Source organism: Haliaeetus leucocephalus, unplaced genomic scaffold (genome assembly GCF_000737465.1).
Source record: "Haliaeetus leucocephalus isolate CR32 unplaced genomic scaffold, Haliaeetus_leucocephalus-4.0 Scaffold439, whole genome shotgun sequence".
NCBI lineage: Eukaryota > Metazoa > Chordata > Aves > Accipitriformes > Accipitridae > Haliaeetus > Haliaeetus leucocephalus.
Window position 1 is genome coordinate 5,637,657 of NW_010972875.1, and position 23,984 is coordinate 5,661,640.

The window sequence follows — 23,984 nt, forward strand, 5'->3', positions numbered from 1 at the left end:
TCAACACAGAGAAGTCAGTCCAGAAAGGCTACTACTGAAGAATTGCTACCAAAGTGAACAGAAGCTCTGACCACAGAAAGGCTGGAGAACTGGTCCTATGATTTTTGTGGTGCCACATCCCATCTTGGAGAAGGCTCTGCAATGCATAAGGATTATTGTAATTCCCCTCCCCCCTCATAACAGGGCTTTTCCATTAGAAACAAATAAATATCAAGGTGGTAATTACACAGCAATCCATAACACAGGTTCAGTAAATTCATACCATTTGGCTCTGGCTCAGTGAGTAGCATATGCAGTAACAAGCAGAATCTACAAAATCGTACTGTATGCAGAGTGGAGCAGGTCACACACTACACTCTTAGGGCTGGAGATTTAACATAGCGGCTTTGAATACAATGACTATAGCACTGTTACAGGTTTTCCAAACTCTGATGGTACAAATTCTACCGAATGTAGAGTTACAACTTTTTCAGTGGCCCTGAGTGTGAATCAGACAAAGGACAGGGGAATGGGGAGGATGTGAAGAGCAGTAAGTTTAGTGGCCAGAATCTCAGCCAACATCAGTCTGGTTTCCATGAAATGAGCAAGCAATGGCAGCTGGGTAGGAATTTTTGAAAGTTGTAGCCCTCTTGGAGAACTTTGGGGAACTCACAAGAGTGAAGTAACAGCAGATAGAGCACAGACATAAATGTAATCTAAGGTTGAAAGCCAAAAGCCTGTATCAGTGGTCAGGATAAGACAAGCTCAGAATTACCCTTGGGTTTTTTGTGATATATCCATTTCTTGCTGCTCTAATCTCTGTATTCTGTATGAATCTGAATGTGATTAATTATGACTTAATCACTCTTTTTAACATACTGCAGAGAACAAATGGCTGGTTGAAAAATAGAAATGTTCCATTTCAACTTTTTTAAATCAGGGATTAATAAAATCATCACCTTATGGATGAAATGGATGAGAATAACTAATCCCATTTTATTAAGGCTTTCTTTGTAAAGGTGTAAGAGATGCTACAAAATTAATCTGCATTATCTTTAGGATTAAAATTGAAAGCTTATGTAGAACTGTCCAGCTAAATAACATAGCCTCTTGACTCTGCATTTTGTTAGAGCTGGACAAAAAAAGTGTATATTCAGGCAAGTTAAATGTTAGGGATATTTATTTTTAAAATTTCTTTTGAAATACCAATATCAGTTCTATAGTTGATCACAAGAGGGAGACTACATCACCATATTTCCTCTCATTGTTTCAAATTTTCAAAGCATACGAACAATCTGAGTCATTTTGGACCAGCTCTAATCTTTGACTGCTCACTGAAAAGTGTTAATGACTGTTCAATTAGCATTTTTTTCTGAGTTTGTCAAATCTCTGAAATTTATAGATAAAGATAGCCAATCCAGTAAACAAGATTGAACAATGCAAAGGCAGTTGGAAAGAAGATTCGAGAATAGGAGTCAATTTTTGCAATGCGGATGTGTATTCTTCCTTCTCTCCAAGATCCTGTGCGGCAGTCTTCAAAACAACAAAAGAAGCTAGCACAGTCTTTCCCTTCTAGGCACTCATATCCATAATCATCATCAGGGAGATGATTAATGTTATTAATTGGAATTAGTGTTGATCCAGGTCGAACAGCAATGGCAGGTGGTTTCTTAAGAAAAACAAAAAAGAAAAATATAGATTTGTGGGTTTTTTTATCCTCATGTTAAACAATTCCATAGGCTTTCCTTAGCAAAGGCCAGTATTAGCACCTTCAGTACAATATACAGAAATTCTACTATTAAAGAAAACAGTTTGGGGAGCTTTGTGAATTATGAACTGATGCATATAATTAGCTCATGCAGGCAAAAGATCATGAATTATTTTCACCTGCCACAGTGAAAACTGGGCTGTGCTGGGATTTGGGAATAGTGGATAATTAGTTACACAGACAGGGTTAGCTGATCCCATCTACACAACACAAATGAACATTTTGAAGTCAGTCACAGCTTGACAACTCGGTCACAAGCAAGTCCACAAGCAGGCTATGAGCATGACTACCAAGGGAATGATGGTTCTCCCATCATTTGGAGTCTTTAGAATAAGACTGGATGTTTTTCTGGAAGCTACATTTTCACCAAAAAAAGAGCTAATGGGATTAGCACAGTGTCACTGGTGAAGTTTAAGAGACTGAGACACATAGGGCCAGACTACGTCATCTAACCTTGTGATGTTCAATCCCTACACAATATGCTCTGGCTTTAGAAACCAAGACACAAGACTCTTTAGGACAATGCCATTCAAGCCAGTGAAACTGATTAATTCAGCTCTTAATTCTTACTTTTACTTTCCATGGGCATAATTCAACCCTTTGCAATCTGGTAAAAACTCAGTGTAACAGATGTTGGGGTTCATAAATAATTTTCATAGAAAAAATCTGGGTGCCTTATTGCCTATTACATATACTGTTTGCTCTTCCCTTTCTTGCGACTTTTGCCTTTTCGCCTTCCTGTTACTCGTGCTACCACAGCCCATCTTTCCCCCTTTTATTATTTTGTTTCCAAGCAGTTCTTCACTCTTCATCCTTGGTTTCCTGAATATTTCAAAAGACAGTCTCTTTCTCTATCTGTCCTTTTTTATCTTTCTAAATCTCATAGCCTTTTTAAACTACTCCACAATCCTCTTTCTTTCAACAGCCCCCCCACCTTTAGCATCTCCTCTAGAATCTTCAGACTGAAGACAGGGGTTATACCAATATTACTCTTACATTGTCTTCTCTTTTTTATACCTTCTCCGTAATTTGTCATGTAAGGAATAAATACAGCAGGAAAGGATGCAGTCAGAGAAACTAATTGGAAGTGTAGAGAAGAATCTCTCTTAAACAATTATACATGATAGGCAATGAAAAAATATGAAAAAAATATGTAAAGCAGGAAGCCACATCATTTAGATTCTTGTTATGTTTTAGAGTCCTGTTGTCCCACTTCCAGGGAATTACTTTGGCCAGTACACAGATCTCTATACATCATTAAGGAGGCACTCTTATTGCTGCAGGGACATTTTACCCAATGTCCCAAGGGGTGATGTTAAAGCAGTGCAGCATCCACCACGTTTTCAAATAGCTTTATTTAATAAGTGTCTTTACCAGAGGAAATTTCACACAGACTGCTGTTTCAATACTTTTTAGACATGACGACCTAGGGAGCTAATTATCATCCTAAAGGACCTCATTATTCTTCCCAGTTATGATAATATACTGGCAATACTAACAAACAGTAGTTACATGCTTCTTACCCTAATTTGAGGCATTACAAACAGGGCTTATTTTTATGAAACATAAAAAGTAAGTTCAAATTTTTTTTTTAACTTACAAAATTATTATTTTGTTGAAGATACATAGGGAAAGATGCTTATTTCTGCTTCATGTCTAATCTGGCTTTACAAGAATTTTCTGACTGTTGGTTCTGTCAATGTAAGATTCATGGAATGATTTGTTTCTACTAGTGGGGTAAAACAGGAATCCTCAACTCAGAAACACCACGGGAGGAGGAAAAAATAACAGTACTGCTTTTCACTGCTCATGTCACCAGCACAGACTGAAGCTGGCTACTGAATTACAGGTTTGAAGAGGTGGCCTGAGAGAGGCAGAAAGACAGTGCCATCTTATAGGCCTAACTACCTACAGGGAAAGCATAAAATGTGTGTAAGAAAGAGACAACATGAAGGAAAAGGGGAAAAAAGACCAACACCTCACAAGAAAATGACCTTGTATCAGTTGGCGGAGACTTAAAAAAAAGGTAACATGTACATACAGGACTATGTGCCGATTGTTCACGTACATGCCTACTGATATTGTAGATAAAACTCCACGTAGAGTGGGAAGCATTTATAATATACTCTGATAGGACCAAAACCAAATTATTCTGCATTAACACTAATACATGTACAAAAGAAAGCCATCATCTGTGGAGATCATAGCACAGGTGAAGCATTTACATCAGGTGGAATAATGATCAGAACAAGATCCACAACTAATTAAGTTTAATCTTTCCTACCCAAACTCATTATCCTTACTACTGTGGATTTACCTTAGCCAATTCATGAATGATGCCAGCACATATTTTTTAAGATAAAACTGCCGTAATCATTTGTAAAATCTCACCATTTTTTTTCACAAGATCATTTATTGCATCTTATTGGCATTAGTTCCTGGAATAATAAGCTTTTATTGCATTTTGCAATAGAAATAGAAGACCTATGCAAAGCAAGTTTTACAAGGAAAAAACACCTGTAAATGAGAACTTTTCAGAAGAAATTAAACTGACTATTTTAATTAAATTGTTTTTTTGAGTTACATATATATAACTACAAGAGAAACAGAATGAAGTCTTTGACAAAGATAAAAGGAGAAAAAATAAAATAAAATATGGATTTGTAATTGTACGACTTCCCATTAATTAACAAGATGGCTTCTTTAATTGTTCTATTTGGAACAAGAAATTTTATAGCTTTTTATAAAACATCACCAGAAAAACCCTATTTATCAAATTAGAATCCTTGCATCTAAGTATCTTAAATTTAATCCCCCTTTTTTTGGAGTAATCTCTTATCTAGTATGGTCTTATAGCCATAACATGCTGAAACATCTTTAAAGAATTCTGTGTGAAAAGATGGTTGGTTTTCAACTACTTAAAAACAAAAAGCATGCTTTAAGAACATAGTAAAACACAACCGAACAGTGTTTTGAGCATTATATTGCTAATTTTAATCTTAGTCCAAACTCCAGCTATTTATTCAATAAATGTCATAATTTCTATCTCACAATTATTGTACATTTTAAATTGTCATATGCACTGAAAATCTCAAAGCATTTGGCAGATTATTGCACAAATGGATGATGTATGAACAGATTCTGGAAAGTCTCATTCCTCCATTCAATGGAGTATACTTGCAAACCACTTCAATAGCTTTTGATCTGCCAGCAGCTGATCTTCAATATCTCCCTGGTTTGAATAAGCAGTATTTCCTCCCCTCTTCCTTTTCTCCTTGTGGTGCACGCTGAGAGCAGACCTGTTTCAGCTCTCTGTTCCCTAAGTGTTGTTGAGACCTCATTGCAACAACAACCTAAAATTGAATCTGCTATGCTGACACTGGGAAGTCCCCCAGATTCTGCGGCCTCTGTTACCTTTTACCCTCATTGCTCAGTTGTGGCCCTTGCCAAAGCCTGTTTTCCATCCCTTCCGTTGTGCCTACATTTGCTTCTACCACTAACAGGAGAGAGGTTTGAGGCATCCATTTTCCAGTTTTCTTGGCTGTGCTGGATTCCCTGAGGATCACAGTGATGTCCAACCAAGGCAGCACAGGGCAGTATTAACCCTTCACCATTAGCCTTGTCCTAAATACACAGCTGATCCACTCGGACCAGCTCACCATATGAACTGTAAGGGCTTCCATTTCCCTGGTATCAAGCCGTAACAGCTCCGCAGTGCCCCCATAAGACAGTCTCCCACAGCAGCTCTGCTCAAAATGGGTGCGTCAGTGCTTTCCCACACTAGTCACAGAACAGATATGGTTCATAACAGGACTTCTGCATTTCCATATCTGGGCTTCTGTAATTTCATTTCAATTTGTTTGATCTTACACACATGGTATTCAGCCTTCACCCAGAAAAGACAACTGACGTTATGATTCAGCTATGCTCCAGCTTCCTTTGACAAAATGATCTGGAAGGGGACTTTATACATTGTCCTTCCTCTTATTCTCTCCAAAAGATGACTACAATATACCTCAGGTATTAAGACTAGTGTTCGAATGAATAAGCTATTTAATGCCTTTACCTCAATGTTTTATTAGTTTAAAGATTAGCTTTAAATATTTGTACTGGCTTCCAACAACAGATTCTTTGGAAGTTCCAGTATTCTTATTACACGAGCAGAAAGCCTCTTAAAATTGAATAATACTTGTTCCTGGGATATGTGGGGATTCACGCCAAACAAACATCAACTTGTAAAAGCAGAAGGTTCATTTTACCAGCAAGAAATATGAAAGTAAATGAAAAAAAAGAGTTAAAGTAAAATTTCTGAAGAGGAAGAGAGTCAGAATACTGACAAATAATGAGCACTTTTTCCTTTGCAAAGCTAGCGAGGTAAGACCCAAGTTAGGTTATGCAGATCCAAACAAATCCTTATACCTTCAGCCCATTTAGATTATCTCTGCTGCTACAGTCTTCTCTATGGTTCTCTGCCAGGTGCTGTTTTCAGAAGCACTATGCCCAGACATAACTGTCTCCATGGGCACACACTCCACGGGCAGCTCCAGAAGCACCAAGGGCTTGGGCACGGCATGTAAGCATGGAATGTTATGCCAAACCACTCTCTAGCTTAGGCTCATGTGTTCTCATTCACAGATGAGTGAAATGATCTAAAACCTTTGTTCATTAGTAGTATTTACAGAAAATTAGTACAAGCTCCCAGCTGTAAAAAAATTATAAAGTAACTATTAGTGTTAATTATCTTAGAACATTAGCCCTTCTACTTAAGAACCAGTCTCTTGAAATTAATGCTACAGTAAAGAGTATTCTGTATTTCTTTTTCTTCTTGGTTGGCTAAACTTACTGATGGCTTAGATTTTGCCTTCTTTTCTTTTCCTTTGTCCCCTTTTCTGTTGCTGGTAAAGTAATGCAAGGTGCCATATTCCATCAAGGCAGCAAACACAAAAATGAAGCAAACTGAGACAAAAAGGTCCATTGCTGTCACGTAGGAAACCTTTGGGAGTGACTTCCTAGCAATTGTACTCAATGTTGTCATGGTCAGCACCGTTGTAATGCCTGTTTGAGAAAGAAAGAAAAAAGACAGGAAGAGGGAAGTGTGTAAGTAACCCAATCATATTGTCACAAAAAAATCCTCAAAATTAGCCCTTCATTCATGAGACACACAAGAACAGAGCCACAGCAGGGTTCACCGCTGATCACACCCACGCACACTGGTGCTACTGCAAGAAGCCATCCCTATGGATTCAGTGGACACTGTGGGACCATACAGAATGCAGCACATTTCACCTTCAGTTTAAATCCCTCCCATTTTCAACACACACTGAATAAACAATGACACCGAGAAGGTTTGTGTAATTTTATAAATCTATTATAGAATGAACACATAAAACAAATACAGTAGACAAACAGGTACAAATAAGCACAAAAATTTTATAAACACAAAAAAAGTCCTTTGGCTCTTGAAAGATTAAAATGTACAAAAGGACGCATTCAGAAAAAAAGGTGTGTTATTTATCAATGATTTCAAACTTTCAGAAAACACAAGAAAAAGGAATAATGTTTTCGATTGTTTGCTTCTGACATGTAGCAGATCAAACTAGATGACCTTCATGGCCTTTTGACTAGGTATTTTTTCAATACTGTGTCTTAAGTAATAGAAAATGTTTCCCTTGATTCACTTACATACAAGTTAATTAAAAGAACAAGCTGGTCTTAATAGCGGTGTGTTCAGAATCTCAAGTATACCACTCTTCACTGGTTTAACATTTAGAACGTGTTAACACTTTCTTCTTATATTTGATGCTTCAGGGAGATGCAAAGCCTTTTTCATAGTAGTCCAAAATTAAGATGTGACCTTTCCTTTGGAGAGCAATACTTGAACACACAAATAATTTGTTATTTACGTGCACAGGCTTATTGCAAAAAATGTGTTACACCAGTCTAAGGCTGTCTCTGGCTTTTAAACCAAAGCATGGAATCAAGGATCACTATGGACTGATCCTGAAGCAGGAAAGCAGCAGTGATTTTGCAACAGATTTCCCAAGGAAATTACATGCCTAAAAGGGAAAACAGACAACCACAGAGGTTTTCAAAAGTGCTTCGCTCCCACTAGATGCTTTTGAAAATCAATTAGGCATTTCTCTGCATAGTTAAATATCTAAATAACTTTAATCATCCAAACCTTTTGCTTTAGGAAACCACAATCTGCCAGGCTCTTTCAACATATAAGGAAGAAGAAGGCCCAAGCCTTTTCAGTGTACCAGACCCAGCACAACCTCCAGTTGGGAAGTCACACCCACCATTCCCCCTACTGACTTCTGTTCAGAGAGGACAAAAGGAGACGTGGACTTTCCCAGTCCCCTCCACTATGCGAAAGGCATACAGGGGGCAGCCACAAGGAGCAAACCTTCCACAGCATCCCGACTGCTTGCCATGATGGACCTTGCTTAGTTTTGGCTTTCTCGTCTTAATTTCTCAGTCTTTTTTTCTATAAAATTCAGTCTATTTGACTGGTATTCTCTTTCTTCTTCACAGGAACATCTGCATGTGAGAAAAGTCATCCTACAATCTGTCAAACAATGGCTTCTGCATGTTCATACAAAAGGAGCTCAGAACTGCAGGGAGCTGTAAGTTTGATATAGCAAACATTTATAGTACATCTCAAGTAGGTGAAGGTTAGTACTGCTGAAGTGGGAGCATGAAAACTCTAGCTTAACCATGAGATCAAAGCCAAACTTGCTAGGTTTATGGCACAGAAAAAGTACTCTGCAAAAAGAACAAACTGGATACAGAACTAGCAGGATACCAATACAACAGTTTTTCCTGTTATAGCTAGTGTCTTTCCAGATGGCACCCACAATGATGTCCAATGATTAGTCAGCCAAAGAAATCTTATAATAAATTCCTAAATCAAGATTTGAAACTACTGAGAGATAGTTTCACTTATTTATTCAAGATTTTAGGCTCTCTTTGTTAAACTTTGCAGTACTTTTAAAGAGCATAAAGCTAAGAACCAAGAGTCAGTTTTTCTTCCATTACCTTTTCATTAGGCTACTGAGCCATGCTCATTTTTGCTTACTTTCTCTCTTCACTCATTAGTCTTGCAGGCTTGACTGCCCAGTGGTCCAGTTTCAGTGGGAAAGGTAGGGAGTTGAAGCCTGAACTCACCCTTCTGGTAGGAAACACTCCTATAACATGGGAATGGTGTGTTCACAATCCCATAAGCTGATGAGGAAAATTACTCACATCTCTCTCTTCCTAAGATGCAATCTCAGCTCTTGGTCTTTCGCCCAAAATAGGTCATACTGCTGTCACTGGTTTTACTAAAAGCATCTGTCACTGCTAAGCTCAAAGTTGCTAGTCTGTATCCTATGCACTCCACACATCCCTGTTGTACTGGGTTTGTGTGGCAAGGTTTTGATAGTGGGGCGGCTACAGGGGTGGCTTCTGTGAGAAGCTGCTAGAAGCTTCCCCGATATCTGACAGCCGATGCCAGCCGGCTCCAAGATGGACCCGCCACTGGCCAAGGCTGAGCCCATCAGTGATGGTGGTAGCACCTCTGGGATAACAGATTTAAGAAGGGAAAAAGTTGCTGTGCAACAGCAGCTGCAGCCAGAGATGGGAGTGAAAATATGTGAGAGAAAAAGCCCTGCAGACCCCAAGGTCAGTGAAGGAGGGGGAGGAGGTGCTCCAGGCGCTGGAGCAGAGGTTCTCCTGCAGCACGTGGTGAAGACCATGGTGAGGCAGGCTGTCCCCCTGCAGCTCATGGAGGTCCGCGGTGGAGCAGATATCCACCTGCAGCCTGGGGAGGATCCCACACCAGAGCAGGTGGATGCCTGAAGGAGGCTGTGACCCCATGGGAAGCCCGCGCTGGAGCAGGCTCCTGGCAGGACCTGTGGACCCGTGGAGAGAGGAGCCCACGCTGGAGCAGGTTTGCTGGCAGGACTTGTGACCCCATGGGGGACCTACACTGGAGCAGTCCGTGGAGAACTGTCTGCCATGGGAGAGACCCCACGCTGGAACAGGGGAAGAGTGTGAGGAGTCCTGCCCCTAAGGAGGAAGGACCAGCAGAGACAACGTGTGACGAACTGACCCCAACCCCCATTCCCCATCCCCCTGTGCTGCTGAGGGGAGGAGGTAGAGAAAATCGGGAGTGAAGTTGAACCGAAGAAGGAGGGAGGAGTGGGGGAAGGTGTGTTTAAGATTGGGTTTATATTTCTCATTATCCTACTCTGATTTGATTGGTAATAAATTAAATTAATTTTTTTCCCCAAGTCGAGTCTGTTTTACCCATGACAGTAGCTGGTGAATGATCTCTCCCTGTCCTTATCTCGACCCACGAGCCTTTTGTTATATTTTCTCTCCCCTGTCCAGCTGAGGAGGGGAGTGATAGAGCCACTTTGGTGGGCACCTGTTGTTCAGCCAGGGTCAACCCACCACACGTGTCTATCGTGCTTTATGTGGGTACTACAGCTCTTCTGCAAGGCAGCACATGAAACCTAAACTGTCAAACACAGGAGACTGACACCATGCTAAACAGGTCAGCCAAGATGTTCCATGACACTAAGTGAAGTTTAATCATACTTTCAGACTAATGATTGCCACATTGCTGTCCCTGGATATGACAAAAAGAACATAAAGGAGAAAAAAAAAAAAGTATTTATGTGAACAACACCAGGCTCTCAAGGCTTGGATCAGGATTTCCAGATTTCCATTCTCAACAATCCCTCCGTAAGCCCTGCTGTGTAACCACAGCAGGATCCTCCTGCCCTTAATCTTGCAGTTCAAGAGAAAGGGTGACCAATGGTCACAATCTGAAGGGGAATAAACTGTGGTTAATTTACTCCCTGTTGCAGATTGGTATTCCTGGGGAGTACCAGACCCTTCAAGATTGAAAAAAGACATTCTTACCCAGAGAAGTCCTTGCAGGAACTGCATCCTTATTGATCCAAAATGACACCCATGAAAGAACAACTGTGAGAATACAAGGAATGTATGTCTGAATAGTAAAATATCCCATACGTCTGCTGAGATCAAAGAAAATTGTCATAATAATATAATCACCTACAAATTAAAAAAAAGAAAAAATACTTACATAACATTGGAAACAGTTTTCAGTTGTATTTTCATCTATTAGTCTTGTTCTGCACAGATATGAAATGAAATAAAACTTGACACTTTGCCTTACCAGACAAGGTATGAGAGATTTCAGTTGTATTTCGTAACCCTACAAATGCAAACTGATACAATCTCCAGTATTTTGGATCTGCCACTTCAACAGAGGTTTTCTTCCATTTGTATTCAATTTCATTTCTGGGATATCCATCTAGAAGAAAATAGAGAAAATCAAATGTTCAGCTCCAGTATATATCAAAGCAGCTTTTTGTGATCTCTGAAGTTGTTTATAAACTAAACCAGGGCTATACATAAAGTGGATCAGAGGGAAAGCCAATCTATAGTCCACCTGATACACTTAAAATTTAACCACAAAATATCTAGCCTCAGTTTTAAACCTAGATAAATGTATGCTCGATCAAGAACTATGTAAATACAAACGTTTAGGAAAAACCTACACAATATTCTGGAACTCAGATATGAAAAAGTGGCTCAGAATCATCACTATGAGTTAATACACAAATGTGATATGTGTTATCACTAAAAGACCACAAAGAGCTTAAAAGGACAGACACTTATTAGTACATAATTTGATAAAATTCCTCTTGAGGGTTATTGAAAATTTCTTTGCCTATTATTCACAGAATGGATTTTTGTGGTCTGATTCACTGTCCAGTACTTCAACTTAAAGGAAGTGCAACTTTCTTGAATTTCATGTGCCTCACATGTTGCCCCATATTATACTGCAGAAAGGCAGAAATGAAATTAAGCAAGACTTGCTTGTGTGGCACAACTATTTCATCAATGGAGCTACCAAAGCTCATTTAGCTGGAAGCACTCAAGAAGGAAGTATTAAATGAAAACATTAATTTAAAAAGAATCACTGAAGTTTGATTTCATTGCCTATTAGGTTTCACATCTAGGAATAAGTCATTCAGCTGTGTTCAGGTGGTTTGGGTTTCTTTTGCCAGTAATAGCACAATTCCCTTAGGAATATATATTTATTTTTTTAAATATAGTTTACAATAAAGAAATGAAGCCTGAAAGTTGTGTTTCTTGCTCACATAAGTAAGTCCCACTGAAAGGAGATGGACTTCTTACACTGATTAAGCATTTACAGGAATAGGTTGAAGAAGACAGTTCCTATTTTTCCTTTTAAGTATACCACAAGGAACTAATTCAAAGCTGGCAAGTCTGGCAGCCATAAAAAATAAAGTTCTTCCAGGGCAATAGATTTCCATTAATTGGAATGGGCATTGTATCAGAATCCTAAGCAGTAAGATTATTTTTGAAGTCTCACCTAAATGAAATGCATGTAATTCAACTCATTCATTCCTGCATTTAATAATGCATTAAATAATGCAATAAATCTAATCAAAACATAAACAGGTCAGTTCTTTCCTTCACTACAAGGCTTTAAAAAGTAAACACTTGGTCTCTTGCTGACAAAATTTAAGGAAATTTAAAGCCTGAATGTAAAGAGAAAAAAAAAAATAAGCATTTTACCACCTACAGCTTGAAAACTCCAGTGGACAGGAGTGTTCATCCATAGGAAAGTTATGAAGCTGAAGATAACATTCAGCATTAATTGTCAGCCTAATTGGAAAAGGAAGGAAAAAAAAAATAAAAAAAGAAAAAAGATTATATTCAAGCATCCAAACACTTCAGACTAGATAGTAAAGAACATGCACAGAAATCAATTTTGCCAATTAATGGATGTTACACATAGCCAACTGTGTATCTGCAAAAAACATCCAGCATCACTGCCAAAGACCAAAAACTATGATCATATGGAACCTGAGGACCTGCATTGTTTCAACAGGCACTTCAAGCCCTTTCAAAAATTTTAATTGATTTAGGGGGATCTCTCAGCTCTCTACCAGAAATAGGGGATAAAAGGGAGGGACTGAAGGCAGGGCAAGGATGGGAGTTTGTGATAGCAAATAAAGGAAGTTTCTGAAGAATGCATTTGTCAAGTCAAATTGCATTTGGCATGATTGTATCTGGTGGCTACAGACACAAGAGAGAAAGTGGGGACACTCTTGGGCTTACTTTATACTCATGGAAGCAGCTCTGGTGAAGATAGCAGCTTGGGTAGGAAAGAGCAGACTTGATATTTCTATTCATTGAATGTCTAAGGCATTCAGGTAATTCATGCAACTAATATACATTTTAGAAGTAGTTTAGGACTCGTAATGGTATCAACTGAATCACTTGCTGCTTTTGAAAATACTATCACAGATTTCCAAAGAGCTTCCAAGCAATCAATGCAAAACTCAGTTCTGCTAACTTTCACTAGCAAGTTAGAGTAAGGGGCTAGACTCCAAACTGCCTTCTTTGTATTTAAAATACCTCCTCCTTTGTTGGCAACATTGTGAAGAAAGTCAGAATGTCTTCTAAAATCAACTTTGAAAATTAACATAATGCTTACATGCTTGATTGTATGCAATACTTACGTACTAGACAAAAAGGGATGGGGAAAGGAAGATTCTGCCACATGCTGCCAGAAAGCTCTGTAAGTCTTTAAACAAAGTATTTATTCTATACAAAGTGTCACTACGACCTTTCTGGAGATTTGTCCTGACCAAGAGAGAGGCTTATAAGAGAAAGTATATTTCTTGTCATATAATGGAGGGGAAAAAAAGAACCCCCCCACACACACATTTCCAAGTAAAACACTTGCATCCCTCTGAAGATGCTTCTCAAATTTGCCAACTATGGTATATACGTTTATTGCCTTTGTTTTCCATTTTCAACCTTTGGGTAGTCAAACACTTAAAGAAAAAGAAAAAAAACTTATTAAAGGCAACACAACTATATCTGGAATCACTGATGGCTGCAATGGACAGACCAAGGAGTATCCTCAGAAAGAGACTCAGGAAGCCTGACTAACAGAATCACCACATCTTCTCCCTGAATAACCAACAGGCAAAGAGTGGTGGTACAGGTGAGCCCATGAACTTGGAGCACTGTCAGATCCTATTATTGTTCCTTCTATAACCAACATATGAACCTCTCAATGTTATTCCACCTTAGGCCAAATTCAGGCCATATCCTCGGCTATACACATGTTTGCATGTTGCAGTGCTGGGTGAATACCTGTTCTGCTGTTTTATTACTAGCTCATTGCACTTCATAGCTCATACTCTAGCACAAGAATTCTAACCTATTGCTCTGGGAGAGCTCACATGGTTTATCGGTTGCATGCATTTGTTTCTTTGTGTTACTTAGACCCTGTTTAAAAAAAAAATTGGACATTGAAACTGAATGGACAATGGAAGGGTAAAGTCCAAGTATGACTCTAGAATTGTTAGCTACAAAAAGAAAAAAAAAATATTAGCATGTCAGCAGAAGAGGATCTCTAGAGGTTTTTATAAACACCAGCATAATAAACTGTTTAAAAAGTACTCTTCAGAGATATTTGTGTGCTCTCAAATGAAGCGTACTAAGAAAATATTCAGTGAAGAGAATCTTTTTAAACCATTCTAATTCTTCTTACTTCTGATACAGAAGACTTCTATAAATTGTTCATCCAGCACAACTAGCTTGCATGTGAAAACAGCATAAATGACTGAAAAAAAGGTAATTAAAAGGTGCTACTTTTTCTTTAAAATAAATAAATAAACTCTTAAAGGTAGAATCAGATTTATGGCATCCTCTGCATGGACTGCTTCTTGATCAGCTCCTAATTTATTGTAAGATTTTTTAGGCATACTTAAAAAATAAAACTGAGATGACCCTAAAACGCTTTCAGTAGACCACATCACAGTCTTTCAAGAACTGTTTGAATAGTGACTCAAAGATCAGTACATATAGCCTAGATAGTAAGCTTAGAACCAGCCCAAGCATCTGCCATTTGCCAAGAAGAACTATCACCAACATGTTTGCTTATGCCTAATTTGGATGAACAGATTCATTGATTTTAATAGCTTGCAAGGATAAACATGTTAAGAAGTACATGCAGGACTGGGACCTTAGCTTTAATCAAACTTCTTATGATTTCTATTATCTGAAGCATTTAATATTTTACTTACAAAATATAATTTGGTGGAAATTAGATACTGAACTGTTTAGAACAGAAAGTCTGCAAAACAATTTATGACAGGATCCGCAATATGTTAGTGAGAAACAACCATGGCACTACATGCTATATAACTCCTTTTTTTTTAATCTTGCCTGTACCTAAATGAGATTAAAATTTGTATCCCCTTCAATTGTCTTTACCCAATTATCTAGGCAATATAGTTCAATACTACTAATTTCATGTTTTTCATGATCAAATAATCTTTTTTTTTTTTCCCCTCCTTTAGTAAACTCCTTACAAATTCCTGTGGTCCACAACAAAAGAGATGCCAAGGATTTGATTCACATTCATTATTTTCATATTCCTGGTCATAACTTTTTTTTTTTTTCCTAGCCAGTTAATAAAAACCCACCTTAGAGTGTATAATACTCTTCCATCACTCCAGATTCGAAGTAAACGATTTGGAGTTGTAATCCAGTGAGCATCAGATTTCCTTGAGTTCCGGAAGAAAGTGTCTGGAATCCATATTTTTCCAACCATATTGCTATTAAGCATAAGCACCTTCATTGAGCTGTTAAATTTTAGACGACTGTCATACCAAGTCTGGGCAAAAATTATATCTATAGTGTATTCCTAAAAACAGAGAAACAACCATATCTATGTATACAAGTCTGCAAGCCAACAATTTTTAATTCATATATAAATCCAAGGTCCCTTCTATTCTCTTTTGTACTACCATTTGCATAGCACTCAGCAGCCTGCAACCCCAAACTGAGAAATTACAGGCTGACAAAAGATGCATATAGCCTTCTGTCCCTAACTCCTCGCCCCTGACACACGCTGGTTAGTTAAGGAAGAGGAGATGTGATGGGAGCTTGCTGCAACTTGGAGGTTCCCACACAGTGCGACCACCTCTGGGGGCCCTACACAGAAATTTAAGGGCAACCTTAATACTTCAGGGCTAGACTCTGTTTGTTAAGACAAAGATTCTACATCTCTTAAACAGCAAACTAAATAAACTTTCTATGTTTTCCCCCAAACTTTGCAATATGCAATTTAAGATCCTTCAAGAAATTTCAGATTTCGAAAAATTCATGAATATGCGGGAAGTAAACATCACAGTTTGCAGAACTATCTGTTACCATCTGCCTCATATATCTACCTACATACACACAAAAGTATACATAGTCATAATCAGGAAGAAAATGTCCCTAAAGCAATTCCACTTTACGTATTAAAGCCTCAAGAAAGCTCCTTTTGTGACAGAAAGTCAAATTCCTCAGTAGACCTATGGCCAGAAAAGAAAGGTGAAAAATAAATAAATAAATACATAAATAAATAAACAAAAGGAAAACCCACAGCCTTTTAATGAGACAATTCTTGACACAGTAAAATTTGAGGGAGATAAACGTTACAGATGCAATGAAATACTGTTTTTCAAAGAATCCAGCCAGTTGTTACTGCACTCCAAAGGAGCAAAGCAGCAGCCTCTTCTCTGTTGTGTTTTTGTCACAGCTCCAGACCACGACTCTAACCTTAAGAGCAAACAGTCTCTCCCTCTACCTGATGGCAGATGTGATCTTTCCTGCATGGCTGCCCCATGAGGGCTCCAATGAGCAACTCAGCAGCTCCTCTGCAGGGAAAAAGAGCTGGAGACCAGACTTAGACACCTGGTGCTGGTTGTTCACCTCTCAGTTACGGGATGAGTGTGCAGGGGGAAGGCAGAAGGAGGCAGTGGTTCGAACTCTTGCGTAGAGCCAAAGGGGTCACTACTAGTTTATCTGGTCAATAAAAATGCACAGTGCTGACAGTCAATTCTGCTTTTAAATAAAATAAAAGTGGAAGGCTTTGCTGGTTGAGGGTGGGGTTTTGTTCATTTTACTTTTAAATAATTACAGCAGCCAACTGTACGAGTTACAGACTCCTCACTCGTTTCTTCAGCTGATGCCACCCATCTCCCAGGAAAGTTTGTGAAATTTGGCACTCAATCCTTGAGAAGTGCCAAGGCAGATATTCTGGGACTACCTAAATCTCTCTCAATTTTCCCACCTCTCCCGGTGGGAGAAGAACAGGTTCAGGAAATAGATACGCAAGAGGGAGGCTTGCCCTTGCTCTGTGATGTATGGCAGATGAATTACCACCTGGACTGTGGTAACTCAGTGACTCTCAAAGGTTATGAATAACTAGTGTGTGAGGCAAACAGTGGAGGGACAGAAGGAACAAAAGGACTAATCAAAAATGCATTTTAGGGGTGACTTTGTTCTAAAACTCTGCTTATTCCTTGAGAGGCACAGCCATCAAGGGAAGATTCTGCAGGTCAAAACAAGTCCTTGATCATTTTGTTTCTATAAACAACGTTCAGGACACCTGTGAAAACCCTGTTTTAAGGGCCTGTTTAACCTTAAAATTCAGCTTTCTGTGCTCATCTATAGTGGTTAGAGCTGGAAAGGAAACCTGCCTTGTTGTAGTGTAAATGAGAACCCGAGGCAGTGCACCAGAGAAGTGTTTTAATGGGCTTAAATGGAACAGAATGAACAAAGATTTATGTGTTGCCTTTACAGTACAAATAGGAGAAAAAAAGAAGTCAGTGAGCGAAATCAACAGACACGACCAAATGTATGAAGAAAGCAGACTGTCTGAGTTTGAAGGTGCTACTCTAAGCAGCCACTTTACAGTAGCATTGCATTTTCTGAGAAAAAGAAATTTATCAAAGTGTCATTACAGTCAAATCCACCCAGAGCAAGAAAACTCAGGTTATCATAGAATACCAACCACCCTAACAAATTAAGATAAAAAAGGAAGAGAAGCTCACAGATTATTTTGAACACACAAAGCAAAGGAACAGTCCTAGTGGACCCAGATGCTTGTATTCTCTTACCTTTCAGTATTAAATGTACAAGTTTTTATCACACCCATGTATTACAGGAGCTGTTTAAAGAACTTTTTGGGGGAAAAAAAGAAAGAAACTTTCTTAAAATCCTTCATGATACATTTATAACTGTTCAAAAAGAATCTAATACATAATAGTTTAATATCACAAAATTAGTAACTACTTGTTTCCACATATCTTGCTGAATGTATAATTAGAGATCCAATTGCTAGCCTCTTGTCACATACCTGCAGAGGGTGGTCCTCCATTTGTAAGCTGACACTTCAGCACACAGACATCTCCCTCAGGAGTCAGCCAACGAAAGGCATAATCTTACTATTCATCCCATGTGAAAGATGTGGACTTGCAGCTTCATGGTGGGTGGCAGCAGCAGTTCACCCCCCTCTTCAGTAGGGACCCCAAATCAGTGCTCTCTGATTTCTCCCAAGAACATTTATTCCACTTCTGACATCTGCCTTGGTGGACTTTACTACCTACTTCGTTAGCGTATCTATTTGTGCTATGCCTCCCTGAGACCTCTCTGTCTTTGAGGGTCCATAATACATCCTGAGGCTGCATATATTCTTCACATAACACATCTCACATGGCATCACATTTTCAACCCATTCTATCTATACTATCTCTCACTCAAGTGAACTTCAGTGTAACGTGCAAGCGCATGCATGTACTCACGTTGCAGAGGTGCAAGGCATGTGGAAATGGGACCCAAATGTATACTAGCCTCCTTTCTGAACACAAGCTTCCCCGCAGAAGAGGCCAGGTGGCATAGGTCCAAATGGACGCCAAGCAGACACCAAACACGGGCAAACATATAGGATGATCAGACAACTAATAGACTGGCAGCATGCAGCTGTGACAGTATAGACGCTTGAGAGCAATAAGCTGAAAGGGAAACTATGCTACAGGCATTATCAAGAAAGTTGGATTATTTCTCAAAATCTAGGTTTGAAATGGGCTTGAAATTTTCAGGTTTTATGGATTCCCTTAAATTTGCATCTCTTGAAAAATATTCCATATTTCCTTTTAAGATGGAGAAATCTGGGTCCCCAAAATTTGTTGAAAATGAGGTAGAAAAATCACTATGCTGTCTTTTCTGTGAGTACTTTGTTTCCAAAACTAGATGAACAAAAGCCCTATCTTTGTTTAGACACCGAATGAGCAAGCACAGCAGCAGCCAGATTTATACAATATTCTTTTAGTGCAACAAATCTTTCTGAGCAACTATTTTGTTTTCCTTGTGTTCTTTCAAAAAGTTAACACTCTTATCACTACTTCTGTTAGTCTTTCATAAAACTCACCTTTCGATGCCACTGTGTACCCATAAAAATTGGTTTACTACTCTCTCTTTGAAATGAAACTAATGATAAAATAGCCATGCAAAATAAAATGGAATCAATCTATGGCTGCGTTAGTCACAGCTATAGCAAAATGCATGCTTATTCATATTTAGCCTCACAGGGTTCAATAACCATGGCACACGTTAGCTCATATTTGGCATTTGATTAGATCACTGAACTCTTTTTTGCACAGCTGGCATAAAGAGCCCACCTGCCTAATTATTTACAGATAAGTGCAATCCTCCTCCATCTCTTTCCTCTCTAAAAGATCATAACAAACTCCAAAGGCTGGGAACACAGTGACTAATCAGAGATTACCATTAAGGGGCCAGGCAGTGAACAAACTGTGAATATTGACAAGCAGGTGTATAGTGAGAGAGAAAATCATTAAATAAATAAAAGCAATTACTTCAAATAAAGTAGGAACAGCTACTGTACGGGAATAAATGGAATCCTCAACATCAGTTTCATTGTCATGCACAGTTCAATTACAGTCAGACATGAAAATGGGCCAGTGGATTGGGTTTTTTATTGGTAAGCTGTGAAAGAAAGGGGGCAGATACCATCCTACATGATTGTTTCTCAGTGCAAACTGCATCACACGAATTCCAACATAATATCGGTAAGGATGGAAAATATCTCACAAAGAAAAAAACCCTATTTTTCTTGGATATTTTGTCTGGCAGTCTTGCAACTGATTTGATATTCCACAGTAAAAAGCGTGGAGAAGTCAAGAAGTGAGTAGCTATATCATTGGCTGCATTATGTTAATGGCAACACATTTTGTTTGAGGCCTAGTTTTCTGGGGCCAAACACAAAAGCAATGAAAAGTCCCAAAACCAAACTCACAACTGAAAAAATGTGTTAGCAAACTACAGGCCTGCAATACAGTTCATTACTAATGAATTTCAGAGAAAAATGAATAAAAACATACTCCTGTCATTTCACCTTTGCTCAGAAACCCACGCCAGCTCTTCTCCCAGATTCAAAATTTCACCTGAAGGGCACCTGGAGTTTTCTGGAGTGCAACAAGCTAGTTCAGAAATCTGTTTCATAGGGAGCCCCTGAACTCAGTTCCATTACCAAGTGTGACATGACTTCATCTTCAAGGTATTTTCCCCATGTTTCTTCATTCTATCCAGCATTCTAATTCCTTAAACTGTAACTCAATGTGAAGGAGGCAGGGAATTTTTCAGAAAAAAAATTAAGAAGGGGAAAATAAGGAAAGCATTCTACCAACCTGTATGTTTCAACATTAAGAGATGTGATTTAATATTAAGACTCAGTTTAATATGCTGATTAAGAGGCTTAAAGAACAAAGAAAGTCATAGACAAAACTGGTAACCACATGCTTTCCTAAGAGGTAAGCACCAAATAAAGCATCAAGCATGAGCCAATTTATCTTCATCTTGTCAGTGTGCTGCCAATAAACACTTGTAACCTTTACCGTTTCCCTCACCCAAATATCTCTGAACATCAATAAGGGGCTATTAAGTAATTTATTAAAATACTTAACCTATCTTTGATGTATAACTCCTCTTAACAAAAGGTCTAAAATGTGGTTGCTCTCCCTGGTGCGTTACTTTCCAAACCCTTTAAAAATATTTTTGAGCTGCTTCAGGGCCAACAATGGTTTCAGAGCTTGATTCCCATGCCTGGGACTGAAGTAAAAGTAAAATTTCTTGTTTTGATAAACCATTTTAGTTTGCTCACTATAGCAATCTAAACCTGGTAACCTTAGGGTGAGATCTAAACGGTCCAACAAATCACAGTGATTCTGACATGTACCTGTAATATTACATTAATGAGTCTGCAGCGCTGGAAGTCATGGGGACTGCAGGAAATACTCTGAACAGAAGTGTACAGCATCTGCTCCCAGAGTCTTTTAACCAGTCAGATTGTTATAACTGTACAGATAATCACACTGGAGGATGCTATGAAAACATATGCACAGGGTAAGTGGAAATATGGCAAATCATATCTACAGAAGGTGAGGGAGTACAGCAAGACCTACATAGTCACAATACAGGAAAAATCTATCACTCTTCACATCATAATTTGGCATCTGTGCTTATCCAGTTCTTATTTTGAACATGCAAAATGACAGGTGCAAACAACAATATGAATAAAAGGCAAGATTTGTTTCAATGCTTTGTAGATTAGAAACTATGATTAAAATCTTGCCAATAGTCAAAAGATTAGCTAGAAAAGTTACTAAAGCACTTCAGCAAAATCTCTGCTTTTATTTGATCACTGTAGATTTTGGCCATTTGAAGAGAGCATAAGGAGAGGAAGTAGATGATATAATCTATATACATTCCCACACTGAAAATTATACAAAAAGTTTTGGTTTTCTTTTCAATTGAAACTTGAATATTTCAGCCACTGCCACCCATAAACAAACATTAAACTATAAAAAGAACCAGAGAAGACAACTCAGAACAACAACAAAAAAAAACCCAAACAAACAAAACCCAGACATAAATACATACATATATATTAAAAAAACAGGAGTGGATGCTGGTATGGATTAAGGGTTCAGCTTTGAGGTTGTCAGTAGTGTTTTATCAGCTCCATTAACTGTACTTTTTAAATTCAGCAGCTACATCTACTTTCCTGTAACTAGAGAGACCCAAGTAGTCAAAATTGGTCCCACAAACAACTTCAGCAACAAACCTGCACATTACTCAAGCATACATGTTTTACTACAGTTTCCTTTTATTAATAAGCTATAAAGTCTCAAACAAAATACTTCACCATTCAGCTGTTTTTAAAGCAAGATTAATTGCACAGTTACTGTTAGGTCTTTTATTTCCATGGTCTTCCTGCCATGCTTCAAAATCCCAATATGGCAAGGACACTCCTCTGGTTTCTACCTTGCAACTCCTGTAAGATACATGGATCCTACATGAAATACAGCACTCCTATCAGTTTAGCTTTCTGGCTGATGAGGCAGTCATGCAACTCCAAATATCAGTCATTTGCTACACCGAAGATATAAGAGCACGGACAACTGTTAAGAACTTCCTAAAAGAGCCTCTATTTACTTACTGGCCCCAAGGGCATAACCCTTTGTGGGGATAACCCTCTACAATAGAGACACTACAGTTACTGAAGAAGGTGAACTCTCATGCAGCGCTTACTGTATGCCAGCAAATGACAAACTCCAAAACAGTCCAACAAAAAGCGTTTTAGATGTGCATTTTCCGTGGTGGTCAAAATAACCATCCAGAGTGTATAAGACTTGATGAAATTTAAATTATACAACAGAATAAAAATAATGAAGGCCAAGATGAACAGGCAGGGAAGTTACATTCACCTACTAACTAAACCACATCATTGCATTTCTTAAGAGCTGCTTTGTCAGTGCTGTCACCCCTAGTAACAAGGAAGCAGGGCAACACTCTTTCCAGGAGTGGGTCTGCCTCCTCAGTAAACAGCTTGGAGGTGCTGCTGCAGGAAAGGGCAGCCAGAGCACTCCCCTGCTTTGTAAAGTGAACCTCCCGTAGCATGCACGATGAGGAGAAAAATCCTGTTCCTGTAGCTTCCCAGCTTTTAACAGAGGATGAGGGTTCGTAATGTCAGCACAGATCCTGGCACCGGCCGTTGTAGGGGCCAGTGCATGACAGCAGCTTTCCTCTGGAACACAGCAGCAAAGGAGGCAACGAAAACCTGTAGGTAGGAGCCATCGCCAAGGTCAGTTTCTATTGCAACAAGCTGTTACAAGCTATCGTAACAATCAAAGCGCATCCTCTGCCTTTTTTCCCGAAACCCAGTTCAAATCTAGGCCAGCAGAATTATTCCCACAACTGGAATGCAGCATCACGAATTTCCATACAGACAGACAGATTAGGAATTAATAACAAAGAACAGGTGTGTAACGTTCTTCAAAATATTTATCATCCATTTGACACAAAGACAAGAGGTACAAGACAAAGAACTAAATGTAGCTTGTCTCAGCTGCAGACACAAGGGAGACAACCACAGCAGAAGCAGAGACAAAGTATTTGGAGAGGATATTAAGGTATCAGAAGTAACAATAAAGTGTACAACAGAGCAGCCAAGCAATCTGTGCGGTTTTGGGGGGAAAAGCAGGAGTCAAGCACTGCTGGGGTTAGCTTTAGCACTGTACCTTTACCTTCTCAGTGGATATTTATATTACCATTATTCTTGGTTTAGATTATCTCAGATCAGAACTGAACTGTGCAGGCACTCAATACTGCTTATACAGGATACACATCCTCTGCAAGGAGCTTACGGTTTAGAATTAAACATAAAAGACAAGATTTGGAAAGACAACAGGGGCATAAGTAACACAAAACAAAGAACCCGATACCAGTCAGAATTACAGGGAGTGATTTTAGCACAACAAAAGCTTAATTGTTTGTGTTATTTTGTAGCCTCCACAGAAAGAAGGAAAAAAAGGGGGGGGAAAAATAAAAAAAGAAAAGTAAGTTTAAACAAGAACATGATGAGAAACAATGAAGAAGCTTTCATACATTTATAGAAAGTTTTTCAAACATAAAGGGCAGCTTGGGAGAAAGTGGTATGAAAAGTTGAAAGGATGGGAGCAGAAACTAGTGAGATCTGAGATAGAAAATGGCCTCTTGGGGAAAAAAAAACAACAAAAAATGGGCTGGGGATAAACTTTGAAGTGCCTTGAAAGTGAAAGGAAACTGTTTATGTGTGATGTCCAGTGAAAGAGGAGACGGAGGAAGAACCTGAGCAAGAAATGACTCAGAAGAAACAGTGGAAAATTCTCTCTGTAGGACATCTCTAGAAGGTTTTGTATAGGGTTTCCGTAGAAAGGTTTTGGCAGCAGGGAGGGCTACAGGGGTGGCTTCTGTGAGAAGCTGCTAGAAGCTTCCCCTG

General features: G+C 38.8%; 1 protein-coding gene across 1 annotated transcript in view; it reads right to left on the bottom strand.

The window, feature by feature from the left end:
- Positions 1-1,375: 1,375 nt before the first annotated feature.
- GABRG1 (gamma-aminobutyric acid (GABA) A receptor, gamma 1) overlaps positions 1,376-23,984 on the bottom strand; it is a 57,754-nt gene continuing 35,145 nt past the window's right edge. Inside the window, exons 4-9 of the mRNA XM_010574491.1 lie at positions 15,298-15,518; positions 12,375-12,457; positions 10,935-11,072; positions 10,658-10,810; positions 6,591-6,802; positions 1,376-1,648 (exon numbers count right to left, since the gene is read on the bottom strand). Of these exons, the coding sequence (XP_010572793.1) occupies positions 1,376-1,648; positions 6,591-6,802; positions 10,658-10,810; positions 10,935-11,072; positions 12,375-12,457; positions 15,298-15,518 (1,080 nt within the window). The remainder of the gene's footprint in view (positions 1,649-6,590; positions 6,803-10,657; positions 10,811-10,934; positions 11,073-12,374; positions 12,458-15,297; positions 15,519-23,984) is intronic.